Raw genomic sequence first — 25452 nt, forward strand, 5'->3', positions numbered from 1 at the left:
CAAGTTTTACATTATTTTATTTTTTTCACTTGCTCCTAACAAAGCTTCCATGGTTACAGGAACATTCCACTCCAGCTTTTGAGGCTCCCAGGTGTCACTGAAACAATTCAACTGAAACACAAATGAATGTGTACTTCTCATTTAGATTCAGCACAGCTCAAACCGTGCCAGACAGTTTGTAAGAGAACATCACCCCACCAGTGAAAAATAAATCGTTTTTCATCTTCTGAGTCTTTGAGAGGAGGAGAAAAGATTAACAATAACAAATAAACAAAAATTGAAAACCTTCTTATAGGAAACATCATTAAAATTGGTCTTCTTGATGACTGAATAATAATAACGTGCTCTCAAGTATGAACAGTTTTCTTTGTTGGACAGGATATGGGATGCAGCTACCACTTGTAAGCTTTAGTCCACACTGCTTTCTTCTTGAATTCTGCAAGAGATCTCAAGGCCAGAAGCGTAGCTGTGAAGACAAGGACAAACCACATTGATATATGCATCCAGAAAGGATGTGTGAGTATTCTCTCTGTCATTTTACTAACAGGTACAGATTCACTTCTCCTTTTACAGACTGTTTTCATGACTTTCATTTCCTAGCCTGACAGCGTCTGATGTTACTTCCGCTGTTCACAAGATATACTAGTCTCTACGTCCTTCTGAAATCCTCTGAAATGTGATGCTGTACTAGACCTTTCACCTGCTTTATGGCATGTCTTCCAGTGAAATAATATCACACCACCATCTTCTAATTAGACTATCACTTTGAAGTGCCACATAGATCAGCCAACACTGCAGGAAGCCTGAATTCAATGACAGGTGATGCAAGAGAAGAGATAGGAGGAACTGGGAGGAACAGAAGCAGAAAGTACAAGGTCTGTTCTCTGTGCAATTCATTGATTCACAGTGCAGTTCACTGATTCTTCAATTTGAAAGGGTCACGCTTTTAGGCAGAACCCAGTTACCAAACCAGTCACATTCTAGTCATCCAGGAGGGATTTTGATGTCCTAGTTAAAAAACAAACAAACAAACAAACAAAAAGAAAACAATGGAAGACTCAAGGAAAACAAGGACCTGTCTCAAACAGGGCACAGTGACAGTATACTGTGTGTAGCTGAATCTTGTGATTATAAAGGAGATTCCCCAATATCTCTTAGTATTAGTTCTGCTGTTCTGAGCGTGGTGAAGATTAACAGACACAATAGGGGAACTTTTATCAAAGAGTGACTAGAGACTCTAGACCCTCAAAAGAAGGCTAATTGTCCTAGTAATGCAAAGAACTTGAACTGGATTTCGAGAAGGCATGTTCAGGTACAACAAATCAAGTGATTCAAAGGAGGTGCCCTGTGCTAACAGTAAGCAGAAAAAGCACACTCCCTTTGCTTGAGAATATTTGTAGTGTCCTCTTAAAATCACTTGCACAGATTGTATCACAATCCTACATTTTAAGGTGGGCTATGTGGTGCAAGCTAGGATGTTTCTGTAATTCAAAATATGCATTTCCCATCTTTCTTTCTTTCCCTTCTATTCTGTTACTCCTCGCACTTGTTAGACCACTGTACTAGGCTGCCACTATCTGTCTCTTGTTCCTTCCCACAGTTCAGTTGCATCTGAATAAATTTTGTTTTGCAATTTCTATTCTAGTATAGTAGGGTTTACAAAGAGTATTTTTTTTTGTTAAGGGTAACTTCAAAAGCAATTGATAGATCTATCACTGAAATACACTCATAGGACCAGGTGCACAATTACATTCCTTGAATCTTCAGAAGTAAATCGTAAGAGGCAGTAGATGAGAAATCAAAGAATTAGAAAAGGTGTTACAGACAGTTATGTTACCTGTGAAGGTTGCGTTAAAGACAAAATATGGCTCTCCTACACCTGCTAATATCATGGACTCATCTTAGTCCTTTAATAACTGGTTTTTTTGTTTTTTTTTTTTTTCTTCCTCTGGACTCATAGTTATGGGAAAATAAGGACCCAATTAAAAATACTCTACCTTTCAGCAGGTCTGTGGAAGATTTTGATAATGCTTCCTTAGGACTTTCCACCATATTGATAAGCCAGTCAATAAACTAAAGATAGAAATAAAAAGGATAAACTGAATTAAAGGAGCCTCTGTATCAAAACACCACACATTCTTTTCACTTTGACAAACAACATCCAATTGCTGCTAAACTTGAATAGTTATCTAATCAGAGGAAGTGGCCAATCGAGGTTCTGCTCAAACTACTCAAAGTGCATCTCACCATCAGTGTAATTTCTCCCACTGCTGGATCTGATACACCCTTTGTTCCCTCCCCCTGCCTCAGCAATATTATTTGTAACAAAGGCGGCACAGTAAATTTCCTTTCATCTTGCCAGTTTATGCCTCTAATCTTTTAATATGATCCTTTTGTATCAATCTTTTGTTCAAATGTTTTAAGGCAAATCCTTCGGTACTCTTATCGCCTTTGTCCCACTTTCATCCTCTCATTTTTCATTGTTCTTCTGGCAGTGCATGGTGCCTGCAGGATAACATGGTATTTCAAACTTATCAGGATGATCTTCAGGGCATAGACTCAAATTCTTCCCTAAAGCTTAATCATGAACTTACATATTAACAGCCCACTCCTACATTCCTCCCACATTCTGAACTCTGATTTCAGTGGAAACACAGACCACAGAAATGTGCAGGAGCCAGTGATTAATGGTTCTGCTTTGCACAAGTAGCTGTGAAACTACAGATTCATAGCAATATTTCCACATATCTCAACCACAAGCAATCTACAGTGGGTTTGCCAAAATAGGCATAAATTTGTACACTTGTTTTTGTCAAATAGTTGAAAATAAAATGAAACACTACAAATGGCAAAGATCTTTGCTTGTCTTAAATTGCCACTGTAGTTATGTCCAGCTACAGAGAATCTGCCCTTCTGGTGTTTCCAAGGCTAACTTGCTCCCAGCAGCTACCAACTCTCCTCTCTGAGCTGTACCCTCAAGAGTCTGACTCTTGGAATCTTCCTTATTTCTCACAACTCTTATTTTACTTGAGAAACTATGTTCCATTTTTTAAGACAAGTCATATCTGATTGCAAGTAAAGAAAAACAAGATCACATATCAGATGCAACAGATCTAGAGGAAATAACCACTTCACTTAAGACTTGAGCTGGCTGCTACAAACAGGGTATTTTCTGACTCTTGGAAAATGCTTACCCCTACATGCAATTTTACCTTCTGTGTTTGTTCTTTCCACGGCTCTTTTGCTAGCAAAAGGAAAATGCTACTTGGAAGGAGAGTGAGAGTCTCTTGCACAGCAAGCTTGTCGGTGGCGTGCCTGCCAATGTGATCCTTAGATAATTCTGGTAACACAGTTTGGTGCTTCCATGATGACCAGTCGGCACTGAGGCCAAGCAGTAATGGTGCACCATGGTCAGCCCAGGCCACCACAGAAGCTGCAAACAGCCACAGGAGGAAATCTACGAACTAAAGAGTAAAAAGATAAAAAATACACCTTATTAAATGAATTATACAAGAGAAAAAAAATAACAAACACATGGTGGTTTACTCTTAAAAGTAATCATCAGAAAATTTAGCTAAAATTCAAAATGCAAGAACTAAAAAGTTCTTAATATTATCTTATGCTCTGAAGCAGTATAAGCTTTTTTCCAAGCTCAAAATCAAACTAAAATATCTACAGAAAGACAAGCAAAACCACACTCTTCTAAGGTCATCACTTAGTTTAAGTGGGACGACCCACACTTCATTTAAAATGGGGAAATATCTTTACAACAACATGACTGTAGAGGGAAATTAGGGATGGTCACCCTTCTGGTGCTACAAATGGTTGGGAAATATTGCAGCAATGCAATGAACGTGGCTTACTTGATGCCCTAACCAGATGACTTAAACAGCTGAAGGCACGTTATAATGAACTATATTTATACCCTAAAACTGCCCCAGCCCTTTTAGAAACAGCAAGTGCAAAATTATGATCGCCTTAGATAGTTCTACTGGAGAATTCAAACTTTCCTTTAATTGTTCTGAATAAAGCAAGTTTGTAGCAATGGTTTCTTTAGTTGCCTATAGCTCTTCTCACAATTTAGATGTCATGGTTATTTTAAAGTAAGAGTTTTAAATGCACATTCACAAAACAAATTGAAAAGAATTTCTCTATGAAATTGACAGTCTTCTAAGATATTAAAACATAGGGAATAATATGCATTGCTGAGAGAGAATGTGAATTACACCAAAAAAGCCTTTTTCCTGAAAACTGCTAATTGTTTTCACAACACATACCTCTTTAAGATCAACATTTTGTATAGGTGTTGACTTGTATGCTAAATTTCTGATGTAGCCCATCAAGTCTAGCAGCCAATCCATTCTTTTCAGCACTCCTAAAAAGAACAAGAACATTGACTTACTTAAAACACTAGGATGTATCATTTTTCCTTAAAAATCAAGTGTAGGAAATCACTGCAGCAACAACACACTGACTATGGAGGAACACAAACACCAATACCATCATCACAATTAATTCATGCTTGCCACTGGCAGAAAGCATGGAGGCACTTAAAGAGTACAAAACCTTTGCTTGTAATGCTGGCAACACACTGAACACACTGAGAAAGGAATGTTTAGTGAGATTCATTTCACCTAATTGCAGCCTACGCTGCAGACATGACTGCTGCTGAAACCTAAAACCTTGCTGATCTTTTTGCCCCAGTACTTCATTCCCTGATGTCACTACATCAGATAAGAATGTAGGGAGTGCTGGGAAAATTCTTCTACAATGCAGAGAAGATCAGTAAAATACAGTTAAGGAATGGAAATAAAACCAGCCCTCAACCCAAGGATAGAACATATTTCATCAATTCAGATTATTCTGTCCAAAATTCATTCTGTCTCTTGCAAAGTAATAACCATCTTTATCTCATCTTTGGTTTTGAGACCATGTCACTTCATACACTTCCATCTCCTGCTATTCTTTACATATGTCCTCTTCCATGTTGCCTCCTCTTTTACCCAAAGGAGGCTCACTTCACTCATTCAAAACTCACTACTGCTTGAAGTTCTTCAATCACAGTTGGCACCTAAGGCACTAGCAATATAATGCTTTAAATTTGGTCTGTAAACAGTCAACCTAAGGTCTTGCAGCCAACAAAATGGGGAGGCTGCATTCTTTACTCCTTCTGTGCTTGTTTCTTCCTCCTTTATCCTACTGAGTGATTCTGCTACTCCTCTTCTATCAGCTCCAGTGCTTATCAGACCTCCAGGCAAGCCAACCAACTCATTAACCTACCAGATAACTATCTGTTATGGTGGGGAGGAGGAGGAAGGGTGACTTGTTTCCTGTGTTAACTCAGCACAAGGAGCTCAGAAGAGGTTCCTTGGCTCAACCACTGTCATTGAAACACCTCTATCTACTGTGTCTCACACTGATAAGTTAGATACTAGATTTGAAGGGTAGCAGAGTTGCACTGCTACTTGTCTCTAATATTCTATACGTGTTTCTTGAACTGAAACACCAGAAAGACTAGGACACATGGATCTAGTCAAAACTCTGGTCTGCGAATCACTTGGCTAAGTTAAATGACTTGTAGCTGATCCACGGAACCATAAATAATTGGAGAAAACCATTAAAGCAACGTTTGATAGAAGTATTTGAAGAGCTGAAAAAATCTGAAGATTAAGCAGTTTCTAATCTGAAGAAGTTTGAAAAGAATTGGGTTAGACTACCTTAGTATTGTTTTAAAACGAACAGTGCTGCCCCATTGATCTTTGTTTATACTGTTGTTGATTCTTCTTTAAGGCTGGCCTTACCTGTGTTTTCATGGCTCACAATACGAGCATGATAGAAACTGTGCAAGAACATCCATGCAATAGACTCTTTCTGGTGACAGCCTGTCAAAGTATAAATCATGGCACTCAAGTTCATCAGAGGCAGTCTGCCTTGAGAAATTAAATACAATTTGGTGAAGACGGCCTTCTCTACATTGTTCTGCAAATGCAATAAAATACATTAAATTAAAACATACCTTTCTTGTGGGAACAGTAGGAGATGCCATATTACCCTTTATAAAGACGGGGAAGGAATTCTCTGATTATTCAGCAGGCTCATTCTTTAAGATATTACGAAAGACTGTGCATTACAGAAGACTGTACATACTATGTTAATTTTACATGCATCTACATAGTAAAGTGCAACTCAGTACAGTTTGATTGTTTCCATACTGCTTTAAGTTTTACATTCCCTTTTGAACTGAAATAAGCCATCCTGACAGTTCTGGAGAAACTTCTTGCAAGACAGATTTCCCACAGCAACAAAAAAGCGCTTTCTCAAATTGTGTTTTAAGTGTAGAAATACAAAATTAAAGAACTAGGGAAATGACAGTTCTGCTTCCCTGACCTATTTAAATGCTTGATTTATGTCATGGATATTTGCTTATAATGATCTGCTCTGAAGTCTTTCCACATGGGTCATTTCCTTAATGTCAAGTATTTTTCAGCTGTTAAGAATTCCACTGCTAGTCGATCTGGTGAGCTGGAAGCTGAAAGTTTCCATTGTTATAATTTTTATAATTATCTATCTTGTCCACCAGGAAACATTTTGTGTGTGAATACAAAGACAGCATATTAAGTCAAGACTGAAAGGCTGTTCAGTTGAAGTATTTGAAATTTTTAATAAAAGCATACATCCGACAGTTCAAGTACAGCTGATCACCAGGATGTATTTACAGTCTGTTTCAAGTAGGTGGTTATGTTAACACAGGAAGGCTAGTCTGATGTTTGCACTGCTGGACTAAGAATATCTAACACCATTCCTATTCTGGTAACATTCCAGTTCATAGCCCCCAGGTGGAATCAGTTTTAGATATGACTCTGATCATGTTTACTTCCCTCTGATGCCTGCAAAGCAGTGCCCAAACCCTCTTATGTGCATGACGCACAAAACAAACAATGCTCTTCAGGAACTAACACACTCTGGCGAAAAGAAAAATGATAAGGCATGCTTATTTCATGTGATTTGGTGATAAAAGGTCAGGAGAAAAACATCATTACCTTAGAGATCTGGACAATGCGATCCATCTCTGAATCAGCCATTTCTGAGATACATTTTGCTACACTGACATACATCTCCAGTTCACCCCTCTGGAAATGGAAAAGTAAATGAATGTTTGGATGCATACTACCAGGTTTCGCCTTCACTAAAACCAGTGAGTCTGGGAACTTTATTAATGATCATGATGACTAAAATGAGGCTAGAGACTGGATTAAATATTTATTCTGTTTTACACATTCTGTATATGCTGGAGACTTCAATGCATTTAATAATTAGGGAAAAGTGATAGTTTATTTATTTTTCAGCTGCCATTCCTGGGAGATATTTTCTCTAGCTACATCATTCTATACATCACTATGAGAAGCTGAATCTTCTGGTGAAAGAGAAACACCTCCGATTGTTCTATGTTTCTGTTTCAGTAACATTTATTTCAATACTAATACTATGTTTTTCCATTACCAAATCATTTAAGATGGCAAAATGTACATTAACTTGGTTTCACAACTTGGACATATTCTAAACAATATGCAAAAGTAATTTAAATTGATATTATGTAGGAATCTTAACTGCTCTCACCAAATACTTTACATTCTACTTCATGTTTCAAATCTGATGGGTCAGTGCAAAAAGACGGGATTTAACATCAGTAAAAATTACTAGTTACAAAGTTCATACACCCCACACTTACTACTTACCTGAATCTCATTTGGTAAGAGCTCAAATATTTTCTCAGCAGCCTGGCAAAGAAAGCTCCAGCAATACTGGGCAGGGTTTGGAATTTTCATTGCCTGCATGAGTCCCTGTAAAACACACTGGCAAATTTCTGTTTCTTTTGTGCGACTCTTCATTTCAAATTGTTGTATTAGAAACACCTCTGTAAAAGACTGTAGTTTGTCTTCTGCAACATGTTTCATCCACAGGGGCAGGGACATGAGAAGGTATTTCTGGGTTTTCATCTGAAAAGCAAATGCAAGATATGAGGGTCATAAAGTTTGCCATAATTCCCAGATTAAGTGTCTTCATTATGTTTGGGTCTTTCTGTTTAGCCTGCATAACTGGATTGATATCCTCTTCGGTGGTGTTCCACAACATACAAGCAATTTACAAATGGTGAGGTATTACTTATCATTTAACAGACTGAAACAAAATTTTAAATTGCTTTGAAGTAGCCAGTGATTTTTTTTCTTCCATGCGATATAAATCAGTATGTTTCACGGACTCCAATAATTGTCTCTTGTACTAAAATTTTTGCTTAGTTTCAGATTCTAATTCTATACCAGCCTGAATCAACTATTCTTATAAAGCATGAAATTGTAAAAAACTAACAAACAAACAGCTCAAATACTACTTCAAAAAAGTACTCTTAATCTAGTTAAATCAAATCTCTTCCATAAACACTTCTAACTTCGTCTTCCCTCTTTTGACGAACTGCTTGAATTAAAAAGAGTACAAACATAGCAATGTTTTGTTTTCCTTAAAAAATGAGGAATTCCCTTCCAATGAACCCTACCTCAGTAAATAACATGTTTTTGTACTGAAAAGAAAATTGTGATTTTGCTGTATGCTACCCACTGCATTCCTACATAAAGCATACAGACCATGAACCCGGGCAGCTAAGGACAGAAGTATAGTACTCCTAGCACCATTAATATTACTGTTTAGTGAGGAAAAAATGAGCAATTATATGAAGAAATCAAAAACTAATACACTCTGTGGCTAAGTCCACTTTGTGACCTCAAAACCTCATTGTACTGGGAAACTGGGGCTCAGAAATCAAGTATTTTATTTCTTGCCACCTCATGTCTATCTTAAAATAGCCACCAGGTGTTTAAATATCTGTGAAGATTAATTAATTAAAAATTACAAGACAAAGATACTCCTTGAAGAACTGGAAAAGATCACAAAAATCTAGAACGGATTTTCTGAGTATTGTCCTGGAGCTACTCCTCAGCTAGTATAAAAAGACAGAGCTGTACAGCCAAGTGAACTGTGGGATTCAGGGAGATTTAACAAACCATATCATGGAACTCATGTTGAACCTCCATAAAAAGAACTGCATTGTAGGGAGGATAAGCTCCAACTTGATTCCACTCTAAGTGTGTCTGTTGACTACCTACAAAATTAAGGTAAAGTTTTCTAGAAGTAACACCTTTTACTAGATTCTGATTTTACTAGAGATTCTGCTAGAAGAAGCAGGTAAACTTTCTGACAAATAGGTAGGTTTTTCTAAAAGTCTATCAGCTGGTATAAATAAAATAAAAGACAATTGTGCTCCCTACATGCCGTACCTTCTTACATCTCTAGGTTTATCAGAGATGCAGCAGGAAACAAAAGAGGGAAAAGGTCAAGAGATCTGAGTACATCTAAATAAAAACAATGCAGAACATCTTAAGTCCATCTTGTATTTCAAGGTCCCACAAGAGCCTCTGAGAGAGACTCAAGAGCTTTTCAAGAGACTGGAAGTCTATCACCATAAATATTTGCTAAATAATATTTCTGCATAATTCTGAACCCAGAAGTCACTTTCTAGCAAGACATTCTAAACTTCAGTACTGTCTGAGTTGAGGTCCCACAGATTTTTCTGACATACATACACTGAGACTGTAGACAAGGGGAGGTGCCACCCACATCCCCAAAAGCATTGCAGCATTTTGAGATGACTGGGCTTGTGTCACAGCCAGTTCAAGACAGAGGTGTTTTACCTCATCACCTAAAACAGAAGAAACATACAGAAATTAGGAAATAGATTATCTTTACTTTAAATTTATTCTAAATTCATAAAATAAAGGAAAGTTATTGTTCTACTTGAGCACTATATTAAACTTTGCATAGGTAGAGATGCTCCTTATAGTTTTCAACATATATAGTGTAGAAGTCACCTCTCCCCACTCATCCACTCATGGTTTGACAAATCCTGAAATGTCTTGCTAAGAGTTCACATAAGTTCATCCAATAAGAGAAATATGGAAATGGGAAGAAAATGAGAATTTATATATATATATATATATATATATAATATATATATATATATTAGCAACAAGTTTTAATCTATAGACGGAGAAATGAGTCAGTTTTCCTTCCTGTTGAATGCAGGAGTAATTAGCATTGGTTTGCATGATTATATACTTCCATATACTACACGTTCATATAAAATGTCACAGAACAGTCACTGTTATTTCTGGTGGTGCTTGCTTGCAGGATTCTTCAGGTTAACATATGGGAAGACCTTACAGTGCATAAAGGTTATGATGGTTATGAAATCCTTCTTAGCGGTTTCTCTTTAGAGTCCTTGTAATAACTAGTACAGACTCTTCTTAACAGAATAACTAATCATCTTAATAGAATAATTAGTCATAAACATGTTGAGGTCTTTTGAACAGCATTGCTTTCATGTAGATCATGATTGTTACAGCAACAGAAGAACAAATAATTTAAGTATTATATCAGCATTTAACTCCTCAGACAGACTACTGCTACTTGTCAGCATAAAACTTAAATAGGTGCTTTGCTAGTCAATAATGAAAGTAGTCATCTATATAGCATGACTTTTACACAGTTCACTAACAGCGCATGAGCAAAGCAAACCATTCAAGAATCAAGCATCAGGCTTTTTACCAAACCAGAAACTTGATGTTTAGTCATTTGCAGAACCCTGAAAGAGTGAAATTGTTACATGATACTTTGGTAACCAATTCAAAACTCTCTCACTAGCTTCGACTAATAAATCACAGATCATGATTTAATTATGACTGTTCCCTTCAGAGCACTATTAAATACCAAACAGATACCTCCTAAGTCACATTATATAGTTCATCATCAACAACTGCAATAAACTTTATAAGACGGGAAAGCAATCTTTTGTCTTCAATATGTTTACAGATGAAAATATCTTCACAGATTTTTTTTTGAAATATATGTTCATGAATTCTCAGGCATGAATAACAGTGAACTAGAGAATCTGAGAGAACTGAGTGTATTTTTCATATAAATATTTGTGACATATCTGTCCCAGAATAACTGTTAGTTTCATGTATCTAGCTTGACAGGTCATAATACAACTGTTCTGCATTATGCTTTCTAGAACAACATGAATATTGCTCATTAGCACACTGCACACAGCAAAAACCTATTTCTGCATGCATATATAACATGCAGGAGTGCAACTTCCACAGCAATACAGCAGAGTAGTCAAGAGAAATTACATGTAAAAACAGACTATGGCGCTGTCTAAACTTAATAAAAACATAGTCACAAAAATGATGTAGTGTTTCCTCTGGAATTCCCCTGATTTAGAAAAGTTAGACTTCCAAGTAAAAAAACAGGAATAAAAAATTTCCCCATGCATTTATAAAGTTTCAGCTATTCATAAGGTCGCACACAAATTTGCATCAGCATGGACTGCACAGGTTAGTATAGGAAATTCTTTCACATTTTTACAAAAGGTTCCACAATCAATTGCAAGAATACAAAATAAAGCAGAAGATCCAGCCCAATTATCAGCAAAAGTATTTAGCATGTTGCCAAGTCTTTCTAGATCTAGCTCTAGCAAGTATTTGATCCTCACAAGACAGTTCAATTATATCTAGTGCATTTAGAAGCATTTTGAATACGTAAAGTAAGTATCAAAAAGAAATAAGAACAACCTCCCATTTTCCAGGCTGTATAGCACACCAATTCAAATGCAACAGCACTTGCCCAGTCCAATTGTAAAAAATAAAATAATCTGTAAGGCCAGTAATGACAACTACATAAATCAAGAGAAATAAAACTCAGCAGAATCAAACAAGGGAATACAGAACTTTCCATAGTAGGTGTTTTTTTTTAAGTAAATGGGTTTGAAGTTCAAAGTCATTTATATCAACCAAAAGTGGCACTGACAGATACCCTCAGTAGAAAAATATTATACAGGCTGTCCAAGCCCATACTTCAAAATCAAAGCTACTCTCCAACATGAAGAAAAAGTGTTCCTAGAAGCACAGAAATCAGGAATGTGACAGAAAAAAGGGATATGATTTCCTCTGTTACTCAGTGTAATTTAGTAGACACAGTATTTCAAACTAGGGATAACTCAGTGAACTGCAGAGCAGTTTAAACTTGTGATAAAGCTGCCTGCATCTTCCAACACAGACACTGGAGCTGTGCTAAATGGTGAAAATAAGATATAATTAATTTCCAGTTTTCTGATGCACTCTTCTCACTATAACAGTCCAAATCCACCACTGTTCTAGGGAACTCCTCCAAACCTCTTAGTTTTGATCTTCTCTAACCTATTCTTCTATTAAAACAACCTGTGTCCACACACTGATTGAAAATATATGCTTGTGAATATTAGAAATTTGGCCTTGAAAGCTGCAGTTTATGAAGTTTATGTTAGTAAAGTCATCTTGTGGCAAGTACAAGACTTAACAAAAAATTATAAAGCTTACCAAAGTTTAGCCTCATCAATGGTGAAAGAACAGATGCCCAGTTTACAGGTGGATACTGATGACTTTCTCCAACTATTGCAATGGGTGCCAGTGCTACTTTCAACAGCTGAGCTGGAACAGATTCAGGGCCTGCAACAAAATACTCAGTCACAGTCTAAAATTTATACACATACGTTCGTTAAGTCTCTCAGAAAAAAATGAATATAGTTTATCAATTCACACTGCACTGAAGACCAAACTGTAGCGATGAACTAGAGCGTTATAAAATTACAGGGGGGAGAAAAAAACAACCATGTAACCAATAGGTATCTGAGAATTAGCTGTCTCTTGTCCGTAATCATCAGCTGTATTTTTAACATTAATAACCTGCCGAAGAAGGCTTTTGTTACTGAGAATCAGAAGGTTTCTGGTTCCTTCTCCCCCTTGACCAATTTATGAGTTAGTAACAGATATTCCTCATCTAGTAGGGAACTATGTTTGCATTTCCTTAGTAAGAGAACAGCCAAATTTACTGATACTGTTCTCATGTCCCATCCTGGAGGTGCAGGCCACAAAACAATGTCAAACACAAGCTAACCTTTACTATGTACTGTATTACTTAAAGATGGGGAATTAATTCAGTAAAAGTCCTCCATGAAAGCAAAGCTATCTCTACCTCCAATAAAAGCAAAATGTGCTTAATAAAAAGCAGTGAGTTCACTTAGCTCTGCACAACAGTAACCTCTACTGCTTTACCTCCTTTAAGATTATAATCCAAGAGAGCTCTCTTTTGCTAGCACACCTCACGTAAGAGGATACTTTCTTCAGGTTCCTTTGCATTATCACACATAGCACTAACCCACTTGAATACCAGACCATTACATAGAATCTTAACCCAGAATTGCTGAAATACAGGACAGAAGAAAGCTTCCCTGATGACGAAGTATTCCCAAAGAACCATGTTAACACAAAGTGATTTGACTTTCATTCCCACAAAGGATGTCATCTCACAGACAGAGGAAAGGGGAAAGGGAAAACATCTAAGAAGCCAGAAAAAATCATCACAGTAATCCAGTTTTTTGTTTTAAAAGAGTTTGTGTAGAAATTTTTAGAGATATGACTGCATTAGTAAAGCTCAAATTAGTATCTAGAAAAGTTCTCTTAGCAAATAAAAGCAGGACATTAGGCTCACCTTTTAAAGCCATAATACATTTCCTGGACATATATTACAGTTCGATCCTTCTTACCTTTTTTTCCACTTTCAACGGCAAAGTCAATGGCTGCCCTGATAAAGCTGTTTTCAGGCAAGTAGCTAAAATCCGGAGGAACTGTGAAGACAAAAAGACTCTTTATATACTAAAATGTGCAAGCAGGAATTATAACTTCCAGCTGCCATGTAAATTTAAAGGCCAAACTGAGCTTTATTTGAGCTAACTAAGTCTGCATGTGATTCAATGCAATTAGACCAAAAGATTATTGATAGATGCATTGGCCTTTCTGTTCTTAAGGTAAGTTAAATGCCAGCATTGATGAGAGATGTCAGCTCTAAAAAACAAATTCAATGACCAACTGAAAAGCTGGGGTAAGAATTTCCTTAAAATACAACAGACACTGCAAGTCAGGCTTTAAAATAGAGTTTCAAAAGCTTAGTAAGCTTAATACAACAAAAAACATTCCATATCTATCTAACCTCAGGCCCTTGTGTCATCCTATACAGAAATAGGAAATCTAAGATTTATTTATTTATTTTGCTGATGAGGATGTTTATTTATACTTCATGTTATTGGTTCCCAACTTGGTTCACACTGAAGTGAACAGCTTCCAATTCATTAGTTCCCTCCTTTGGTAGTTCATCACTGTTGTAATTCTACTTTTCTTTCACCTATTGGATATTGAAACAGCACCAGAAGATATTAACATATTGACAGAATACCAGTTTCTGTGTTAATCACAGTAACTACATTAAAGGGGCATAGAACACCAGTTTTCAACATCAGCTCACTAGAGACCCCTACTAGTAAAATACTCATTTGAAAAATCAGCTTTTTCTTGTTGTTATGGACTAGTTTTTAAGTGTTAGCTTTTTTATAAAGTAAGATGTATTTGATTACATCTTAATCTAATAAAACAAGGTACTTGATTAGATCTTAATCTTGCTAAAACAAGGAGTAATTAATCAGCATTAAGGCATCGACTGCATAATGCAGACAACATACCTGTCATATGCAATGCAAAACTTCTTTACAATTTATTCTAGGTGTTTTAAACAGAGTACAGACAGAAGCAATAAATGAGGTTGGCCAGAACAACTGAGTAGCTTACTTTGATACTGGAAGTAAAAACAGATTGCCAGGGTGTTGAGGGCATCCTGTTCAGCACACTGATTCCTGCTGTATGTTCCAGCCTTTAGGGACACACAGGACTATGAGGTCTCTGATCCAAAGTCTGTTGTGTCATTTAATAGGGCTACAGTGTCTAGACTGCAAGTGTCTGATGTGTCCCTTGCTATCTTTTCAGTTAGATGTTATTGCTATATGTTCTTTAGGTAGCAATATTAAAGCATCTTACCAGATGCCCTGCTCTGGGTAGAAGACAAACAGGACATATGAAGGTGTCCCAGAAGTCCTGCTGCATTTGTCTGAAGGCCAATCTGCCCTGAAAAACTGATTATCTGTTGAGACAATGAATCAATACTTAGTCAGATTTCTCTATGTTGCCCCAATTAAGCTGGACACAGACATTACATTGTTTCTTTAAACAGAACTGGTCTGTTTGTGCAAGGTGCCAAAATACCCTACTGCACTGTCCAAAGAAGAAAACAAGAGACTACCTCCTTACCTGTGTAAGGGTTCTGATGACTTCATTGAGCTTGCTTTGAAACTGCGACGACTGGATGCTCTCAGATTTCAGCTACCAGAGGAAAAGCAAGGATAAAAAAAAATGTGAATTTTATAAGGGAAGAAAAACAAAACAGAATGGATGCTGAAAAGACAGATTATATTTGCACCCATGCCTTTTTGTGGGGGAATAGAGAAGAGAAGAAAACCTACACAGCAGTAAACTTATTCCCAGTGACACTGGTGTGGGCCATATGATAGGAAAACAGAACAGACTCCATCCTACACACTGTAATCCATCCCACTTGGTTCACACCCAACACAGCTCAGTATTGTGTAAATGGAATGCTCTGGTAGATGGCCACTCCTGTATGGATGCAGGAGAAATCATTGTATTGTTACCACAAAAGCTGGTTGAAGAAACTCTCAAAGACTCAATTTTGGAGTTTTAGAAAGCAGGCTTTTTTTTATTTTTTATTTTTTTATTGCAGCGCTGGATGTACTGGGGATAGTTCTTCCTAGAGTGCATACCTGACTCAGAAACTCCTGAACATACATTGCAGGTGTAACACATGCAAAAGTTTTCCTGTGAGGCATATACATATTCAATACTTTACCCCCAAATCATTTACGTAGTGCCTGCCCCTTTGGACATGTGCTGTTAAATGGGTCAGTGGTCTTTAGAGGTCTTTGAGACCCTCTGCTGGTTGTTTTCTTGGTGTCCTCTAGTTGAACTCTCCCTTATTGCATGTGCAGTGTGGGTCACCCCAGATGGTTCATCTCTTTTTCCCAGTTACATGTTCTAAACTAGTCTTAGTTGGTTGTAACCACAAAGCTCAGCAAGGCCTAAGGCTTCTTATCTATTTGTGCATACACAAAGCTCAAGGTTTTCTTGTCATTTTTATACATACCAACATTTCAAAGTTGCTCAAGCAAGCATAATTTAAGCACTACAGAGATACAGCGGAGCCTTTGTTCAAGGCATCACTATCTTGCCTTCTTGTCAGATTTCTAGGAGAGCTATAAAAGTATCATCTGCTTGCATGTTCTCACCTGTATCATGCCTGCTTCAGAACCAACCAGTGCAACCAGTCCATTGACAGCTGCCAGACGCTGCATTGTTGGAGAACCCTGGAAATGTAGTTCAGGATCAGTGAATCATTGGGACCACACAGCACTACAATTGCATCTGTACCACAACAGATGTTTCACTTAAACAAAAGGGCTTTTCTTTCAACTTAAAAATCACAGCTGTTATCACTTCTATGCCCTCCATTCCAATAACCTCTTCAGGTCAGACTCCAGCATGACGGAGAACTATATTCTATCTCTTGCTGAATAAAAGAGACCTTGCTGAATATGGAGTCCTCCTCCCCGCCCCCCCATGGAAATAAGTACTTCCCATAAAGCAAACAGGTACAAGCCAAACAGGGCTTTTCTTCTGTAGTGAACAGCCTAACGACATATTTTTGCTTCCAAACATCAGCGAAATAGCATATCCATATTCAATCCTAACTTTTCCTAGCACTGGTCCAGCAGAAGTGAGGCAAATTATGTCCCTACTGTCAAAATCCCCCCAAAACCCTAGAATGTGAACGCAAACTCCTTTACCTCTGCAATCAAAGTTTTTATCCAGGCTGGCATTAATTTGTTACGCAGGTCTTCAGCTTTCCCGTGACCACAAACTGACAAACCGTGAACAATTGTACCTAGAGCTAAAGCAAAAGCGGATGTCTGTAAGGTGAGAAAGACACATATTAAAAAAACAGATCTTCCAAAGAATTCTGTATTCTGTTCAATGTTTACTACTGAAATACTGCTTAAGTATTTATTATTCCTTATAGGAGTCACAGACTTATAGAAGTCACATCTTTGTCTAGAACACCAGAGGTTCCTTATTTCTAGTGTTTTCTCCTGTCAAGTGACACAGGATTTTCAGAGTTTAGATACTGATCTTTGGCACATAGTTTGTTCTGGAACCTTTATTCTAGAGCACACTTTCTGATACAAAGATGAAAAGGAGCTACAAAAATAGTTTGTTTTGACTTATTTTACAGATGAACATATTAAACAGCTGATTAGTGTAATAGCAGGCTTTAATATTAAATATTTTAATTAATTATTTAATATTTTTTCTTTTTCCATTTTTCCTTTTCTGGCAAACATTTAACAAAAACAACTACAAAACAACAACAACAAAATTAACAAGTACTGGAATAAAGAGATTATTCTGTGCATTTTTAGAGGGTAACTCTGGAACACTGAGGGATAAAGAAGTTATCTTTACTTTTTACAACTGGAAGAAGTTGTGGCTGTGGTTATGATGCACTGCCTGGAGTCTAAGGGAAGGCAAAAAATCAGAAGAGCACAGAAGATATGTTAACCTATCACGAAAAACTATTTAAAGAAAAATGTTATGAAAGACTAGAACTGGTGGGACACAGGGACTAAAGACATCAAGAACTCAGAAATACCAACCGCCTCCCTTTTACATGCAATCAAACATATAAAATCTGTTTTTATTTCATTCCCTGGTAATGACTATAAACGTGCAGACAATTTATCAATGGACCAAATCGTCGTCAGGCTAACCATACAGCATGAGCAACATGCTCAGTGTTAGTTAATGATGAAAGCAGATCAATTTTCATCAAGTGGCAGTCTGGATAGAGTAGTATGCAGTATTAAATAGGTAAGAGAGAAACAGAACTGAAGCAAAGCCCAAACTCTGAATCTTCACCTGCTGATTATTTTCCACTAGGGTCCGCAGCTTGTTCATAGCGTCCTCAGCCTCTGCTGCTTCTATGATTCCAACACTGAAAGCAGAGACACAGGAACAGGCAACAGAATAGGAAAGTACCTGAAAAAAAACATTATTTAATTATGTTAACTAGTACTATTCAAATTCAGTGCAAAGATTTGAAGCCAAAGAACATTTTCCATAGCTTGTAATGCTACCATAACTTCACTGTGTGCAGCACCAATGCATCTTATTTACAAGGTCCATTGAGTAATCCCACAAAATAAAAAAGAAACAAAATAAAGACAGGGCAACCAAGCAAAAAACAACACGGAGACTTTCAATACTTGCTTCCTCAGTGAGGATTTATACTACCTGGTTACTACCAGAGCAAAACCTTATAATGAATTCTTGTACAGCAGCTCAAACAGCATCTGCTGCTGCAGTTCCAACATTTGTTGCTGTTGTGTACCTTGGTCACATTTGCTTTTACTTTTTTTTTTATTTGTACATACTGTTTTTCTGGTGAAAATGTTGCACTTTACTATACATACTGAATTATTTTACAATACAGACTAAATTCTTTGTTGTAAGCAACAAATTTTATAAATCTGTCTGCTGTTGTCTGTTATGGCTGTTGCCCAGAGGTAGTTTGCAAAGTATCTGGGATAACAGGGCCTGCGGAAGCTAAGACACAAGCCCTTAAGCCCTTGCAATCGTTCAGTGTCAGAAACTGACAAACATCATTCTAGACTTTGTACCATTTCCTCCTGTAAGCTACTATGAAGTCTACACTCTTCATTTGACAACTGCATAAGCACTAAAAAAGGAATGGTGGTTTTACTGTCTCATCAGAATCATGGATAATTTGTGTAACAGAAATAAAATTATAAAATTCCACATATAGCATAATTGAAAAGAAAATTAACTTCCAGGAAATGCAAGGTATCGTGAGAATATCTTTCATGAACAATGGAGCAATACACTGGCATGACAAAAAAGTCATGCCATTTTCAATTCATATTTTCACATGTTTAAGAAAGATTCTTAGTCTATGCCATTAAATGAATACACCTAAAGCGTGGCAGTATTTCTGATTTTGTTTACGTATGGCAAACTTCTGATCTTCCATGCAAATGTAGTTATTTTCTCTATGCAAGTATCTGATCATTATCTATGCGAGCACCCACAGCATGCTGCGATCCCATCAGAGCTACATTCAGGAAGAGAAGCACATACACTGTGCGTGGGCAACTGTTCTGCTACGACAACAGGCTTGTATAAGGAACACAGGTGACACTATTTTTCTGCTCTTTAGCCCTAGATGTGGAAAGAAAGGAAATGAAGTATGAACCTTCAACAAGGCAACTGTGTCAAACTCCTTTGTACCAAAGCAAAGCAGCAGAACAACACATGACTACAGGAGTTAGAAAGCTCCTGCCTGCTGGACAGGGTTGGCAACAATTTGACCTCAAAGAAGTAATGCCCTTGTTTGGCCTGCTCTTGCTGCAGTAGGCCAAATCTACCTCTCAGATAGAGGATTATATGCCAGCCTTTTATAGCACTGAAAGAGCCTCTATTGCATTTCATAAATACAGTAGTATTCATCCTAGGGTGCTGGCCAACTTTTACTGATGTGATTATCTATGCAATGCCTTATATGATTTTAATTGATAAAGGTAGGTTTGGTATCTCATTCCAAACTAATTCACGTTAGTGAACAGCTGCTGCATTTCATCCCAGAAGTTTCTTATTTACCCAGTTTAAATTCAGTAAAAGACTATGAGGTCTCTCGGGAGAGATAAACAATTTCACAGTTCTAAGTCACTTTAATGCACGATCCATAAACTGAACAAGACTAATCCCCAACACACGTGCAATGCCAAAAGAAGTTAACTCCATAATCATAGATCCATAGAACAGCTTGGGTTGGAAGTGACTTTAAACATCATCTAGTTGTTCCAATCCCCTTGCCATGGGCAGGGCATGGACACCATGAAGAGCTTTAATAAAGAACAAACTTTCAGAGCAGTACTAAGAAGGAAAAGAGAAGAATACTACCGATCTCTAACTCCCTCAATAGAACAGGATTATGCAACTCAGCTGTTCAGCTGATGTAGTCTTGCATATGACAGGTACAGTTTTTTGTTTTGTTTTGGTTGTGCAAAAACGTGCTTATCCTAATTCTTGATTTCTGTTGTTAACATATCCCATTTCATCAGCCTTCCTTCTCAAGTTCTACCTCAGCAATGTTACAGACTCGTTCACTCACAGACCATGCTGAAATAATGAATGTTGCTGTATTAGTCCATGGTCAGCACATGTAAGCTTCTGTTATGTCAAAATGGAAAAAATGAGTTTGTGTATGATGCCTCATATAGGTGGAAAGGTCCATCTTTATTTCTATCCATCTTGTTTATAGCTCCTTATGACAACAGAAAAGAGAGGGAAGAAAACTACATTCTTGCCGTTTTAACTGGCTTTTATGTCTGGTTAATGTAATGTTGAGTATCTCCAACTCACAGTTAAAATTGAAAAGCATGCTCAAATTTAGCACAGCTCAGTTTTTTAAGTCTTCAAAACAGAGAGAGAGAACAGCAAATGGAACCATAGCAGCTTTCACAAGCTCAAGACTCACATTAGTTTGTGACATCAGCTTTCAAAGTAGGAAGCAGAAAGCATACTGCTGTCTGCTTGCTTGTAGCTATCTTTTTACCTTTTCAGGAAATTTCTTAATGTTTGCACAGCATTACAAGTTATTCTTTTTTTTTTTAAACAGATATAAAACCAGCCTGATAGAATCATAGAATCATCAAGGTTGGAAAAGACGTCCAAGATCATCTGGTCCAACCATCTCCCTACCATTACTGTCACCCACTAAACCATGTCCTTAAGCACCATGTCCAACCTTTCCTTAAACACCCACAGGGAGGGTGACTCCAGCACTTCCCTGGGCAACCCGTTCCAATGCCTGACTGCTCTTTCTGAGAAGAAATGTCTCCTCCTTTCCAACCTGAACTTCCGCTGGTGCAACTTGAGGCCATTCCCTCCAGTCCTATCGCTAGTTATCTGCGAGAAGAAGCTGACCCCCAGCTCCCCACAGCTTCCTCTCAGATAGCTGCAGAGAGCAATAAGGTCTCCCCTGAGCATCTTTTTCTCCAGACCAAACAACCCCAGTTCCCTCAGCCGCTCCTCACGGGACTTGTGTTCCAGGCCCTTCACCAGCTTCGTAGCCCTTCTCTGGACACGTTCCAGGGCCTCGATGTCCTTCTTGTACTGAGAGGCCCAAAGCTAAACACAGTCCTTGAGGTGCAACCTCACCAGAGTTGAGTGCAGGGGGATGATCACCTCCATGGTCCTGCTGGCTATACTATTCCTGATACAAACCAGGATCCTTTTTCTCTGCACACTTCCACACAGCTTTGATATTGTGAAAGAAATATTATACACCAGTTATTCCAGTACTACAGGTATAAAATTTTGGTAAAAAGTTGAATTATTAAAGACAGCCAACAAACAAAAAGGAAGATTTGAAATCTGTGATAAAACAGATCATACCTCCTGGACCGATCTGCTCTGGTCCTCACTGCTTTCCAGGTATTTGCAGAGTTTTCGCAGTGAAGCAGAAACGTGCACTCGTGATTCTGTTTGGCTGCTGTAACTCATAAGGGACAGAACAAGTCCTACTCCCAAAATACATCCAGTGCTTAAAGAGAATGAAAAAACACACACATATATATATATATGCATTCATAATATGTACATTAGCCATACCTTTGCTGCTCTGAACACTTTTTTTCACAACATTAAACTTGAGGGCCCTCTCCCCACCACTCTCTTTCACTTGGCCATCTTGTTTGTGATCTACATAAAATTAATATTTAAGCACACTTCATCTGCGTGGTATCTCAGATTTCTCAACATGTTCTAGGTGTTTCACTGCCAGTATATCAAACACTCAGCACTGCTGTCTGTCATGATCCACCTTTGAATCCATTGTCACTTATCTCAGTAAGGTAACCTGGCAATGTACAGCGCATGACACTATCATGCCAAGGAATGAAATAATTCATTAATAAATCATGAAATAAAATAAAAGGTTTATATTTTAGGATGAAGAAAAACTGACATTTTTTAAGGGCTAAATCCTACTATTAAGGTCTGTGGAGTTTAACAGGTTTCTGAAGGTACAGTAAAGAAAAGTCTGATGATGGTTTTGAATGAAAATGCCTCATATCCAAATCAGTTACTGACCTTGCGAAAAACTCCACAAAAAGTCAAATGCTCTGCCCAGCAATTTAAAGGAAGATTATTATGCATTTCAAGTTTCATAATAATCTGCTTTTTACTACATCTTTACTCAACATGTAAGCTTTAGCATTTATCAATTACTCATAATTCTCTAATATTTATTCTTGCAGATGCAAGCTAATTCTACCTGGTAACAAATTTATACAAAAAGACACATCTGCAATGATCTTGTAGAATTCATCCTTAATATACGAAATGGCAAGGCAAGCCAGAAAATGCTACTGCTCCCCATGATTCTCAAAAGCTTTGCACAAGCAAACCCTTCAAACAACAGCATTAGGTCAATTTTCACTGCAACATGTTTTTCTTTGGAGAAGAGACAGCCATCCAATACAAGGGCTGTCGGTACTGTTACGTTTGTTACCTATATGCTGTACTGCTATAATTGGAAACCTAGCTTGGATTTCCCTCCAACCCCACAACATGAAGGTTGATGTGAGAAAATCCATTCAATATGATCTACATGAATAAAAGGAAAAGTTAACAGTCATGAATGCACTTGCTTGCTGAACCTTCTATCTGCCTCTACATAAAATAGGTTTGGAAAGAAAAATGAGCTGTTATATGGCTTCTGTAATAAATAACTTTGACAAAACCTAGTAGCATCAAGAATTAAGTGTCTAAAGATAATTCATCATGCATATTTTCCATACATGTTTACACGGAAATATCAGTGTATTTTTTAAACATCCTTATTTCTGTTTCTGTCTAACATACAAACAGATTAATGGTCCGCTCCCAGATCTCTCAATAATGTCTGAGTGCCTACCATTTAGAATCAGCAGCAACTGCAGTCCCTAAGGTTCTGCAATCTCTGAAACTTAGTTTCACATAAAAATTGAAGATGCATCATATTAACATACACTTAACCACTGGAAGTGATTTGAAATGTTTTTCTGCTCTAAAAGATTATGAATATCATCATTATTTTCTACCGTGTGGTTTAAGATACTTAAAAGTAGTAATTTATAAGCATTATTCCCACAACGACCTTTTCCAGAAAAGAAAATTTTTAGAGTATTTTATGTAATTTAACACAGACTTAACACAGATTCTTACAGATCCTAAGTGGACTCCCACCATGCTAAGTCACTGGCTCATGGAAAAACATTCTTATAGCTTAGTATTTATTGAAAACAGGTCTGTTTACTTTCTAACTGTCTCCCATAAAAAAAAAAGAGAAAATTCTCCTAAATAGAACGAAGAAAATAATGTACATAAACAACATTCCTATCAAGGCTGACATGATCAGTGAAGCATGGTTGTGTGGTATCCAGTCTGCAGTATGGTATCCAGACTGCATAGTACACACATTGATAAGCCTCTTTATTACCAAAAAGTCAAGACAGGATAAAAAAAACAAAACAGAAAAAGCCTCTTTCTCAGTAATGTCCTCCAATGTGTGAGATGTCTCACTTAACTCCCTGGAGAAGCATATTATTGGGTAGACATGCATGTTTTCTGAAACAATCAGGAGGTATGCCACATCTCAAAAATTTACTGTAGAGCCCGAGCATCCCCCTGACATTCGCAGGCATTTCTGCAACCAGGGTGGGTGAGTGGAAAGCACACAGGGAAAGGCACAGGGTGGGGGGCTCGCTCTCTGCCAGATGTCAGTGTGACACAAGACTGCCTGCGACATTGCAGCAGCAGGGCAGGGATGCAGAAACCTTGTCTGCACCATGGCAGGATGACGAATTGGCCCCAGGAGTCTGTCACTTCTCCCAGAGCCCTACTGAACATAACTGACCTCAGAGCAGCCACAGGAGAGAAAAAGATTAGTGCTGGCATTTAGAAAAAAGGGAAATCTGCCCTCCCCCATTTTTAAAACAAAAACTCTCAAAAAGCTTGCAAATAAATAAACAAACAAAAAAAAGCATCACCAGTTGAGTATGGGTGAAGTGCTCACATAAGGTCAATGTAAGGCACATGTCCTGTGGTCAGCTTTGCTTATCATCCTGCTGGAGAGGCTCTTGCTTTAGAGCAGCAGTTTAAAAGTTGACAAATGCCAAGCTTGGACAAAAGTCTTCCACATTTACAGCTCTGCCCAGTGGTGTGTGGCAGGAGGCTGGGCACGGGCTGAGGCACTAGAGGCTCAGGCTAAAGGTGAGAAGCCTTTTCCCCACCAGGACAGCCCGGCTGTGGAGCCGGGGCCCAGGCAGGTTGGGCCTCTGTGGCCTGGGGGTTTCGCACCCTGACAGTGTAAAGCCTTGGGTAATGTAGTACAACCCCAAAGCTGAGCCTGTTTCAGGGAGGGATGTGGACCTCCCAAGGTCCTTGCCAGCTTGCATGAGTCCATGATTCTAGGGAAGTATTCAGAACAGGCTGTTTCCTTACCATATTGTTATACTCCTGTCTGTAGATTTTAGGAAAAAAAGCTTGAATGAAAACAACGGAGCTGAAGAAAACCCCAAAGCATCATCAGAAACGAAAGAAACTCACTTGTACTCCAGACTGGAGTCAAAGCAACACTCCTCCAGCGCATCCAGGGACTTCATTAGAAGTAAGTTCATCTGCTGACCAGGTACCTCACTACAAAAACAAAACAAAAAAGAAACTGAAAAAAATTCAAAACACAGCTCTGCTCTTCAAATCACATAGGACATTAAACCTCCTGATAAGACTGAATACGCCACTAAGTACTGTTCTTTTCTTGCTGTAACAGGCTCTCACACTGGCCTGTAATCAGTGACTTTATGACTGGCCATTTGTGTCACTTTCATATGAACATACTTATGTAATTATGCAAATAATACAAAAACATATTCAGACCTTAACTGGCACCCATTTTTGGTACAACACCCAAAAAGAAATCAAGCATTCTGTCTCCATACAGGTAACTCACATGATGCAAGTGGACACTATCCAGTGTGCAGAACACCACTTAGAAAGGAGCTAGTGAGAATTGTGAATAATTTTACAATTAAGTTTCCCAGGGCATCTAGCCCTCTTTAAAGACATGTAAGCAGTCAAATTCCAGGTTGCACATGCACCGTAGGGTATCATGAAAATTAATCAATCAACCTGAAGAAATGGCAAAATATATAGAACATAACACAGAGGGAGAAAAAAGGCTATTGTAATAAAAGACACCTTGTAAAAAATTTGCAAAACACCT

The 25452-nt window shown here is 37.8% G+C and overlaps 1 protein-coding gene across 5 annotated transcripts in view; it reads right to left on the reverse strand.

Moving 5' to 3' along the window:
• Positions 1-25452, reverse strand: part of FOCAD (focadhesin) — a 120238-nt gene continuing 94786 nt past the window's right edge. For all 5 annotated transcript variants that reach the window (XM_048073499.2, XM_066987607.1, XM_048073498.2 and 2 more), the window contains 17 exons: positions 24777-24866; positions 21582-21729; positions 18024-18143; positions 16895-17017; positions 16337-16414; positions 15285-15356; positions 15015-15117; positions 13694-13774; positions 12468-12596; positions 9636-9751; positions 7737-7997; positions 7041-7130; positions 5802-5979; positions 4278-4375; positions 3213-3464; positions 1998-2073; positions 1-466 (listed from right to left, as the gene is read on the reverse strand). In XM_048073499.2, coding sequence (XP_047929456.2) covers positions 393-466; positions 1998-2073; positions 3213-3464; positions 4278-4375; positions 5802-5979; positions 7041-7130; positions 7737-7997; positions 9636-9751; positions 12468-12596; positions 13694-13774; positions 15015-15117; positions 15285-15356; positions 16337-16414; positions 16895-17017; positions 18024-18143; positions 21582-21729; positions 24777-24866 — 2089 coding nt within the window. In that variant the 3' untranslated portion in view covers positions 1-392. The remainder of the gene's footprint in view (positions 467-1997; positions 2074-3212; positions 3465-4277; positions 4376-5801; positions 5980-7040; positions 7131-7736; positions 7998-9635; positions 9752-12467; positions 12597-13693; positions 13775-15014; positions 15118-15284; positions 15357-16336; positions 16415-16894; positions 17018-18023; positions 18144-21581; positions 21730-24776; positions 24867-25452) is intronic.

Source organism: Anser cygnoides, chromosome Z, assembly GCF_040182565.1.
Source record: "Anser cygnoides isolate HZ-2024a breed goose chromosome Z, Taihu_goose_T2T_genome, whole genome shotgun sequence".
Lineage (NCBI taxonomy): Eukaryota > Metazoa > Chordata > Aves > Anseriformes > Anatidae > Anser > Anser cygnoides.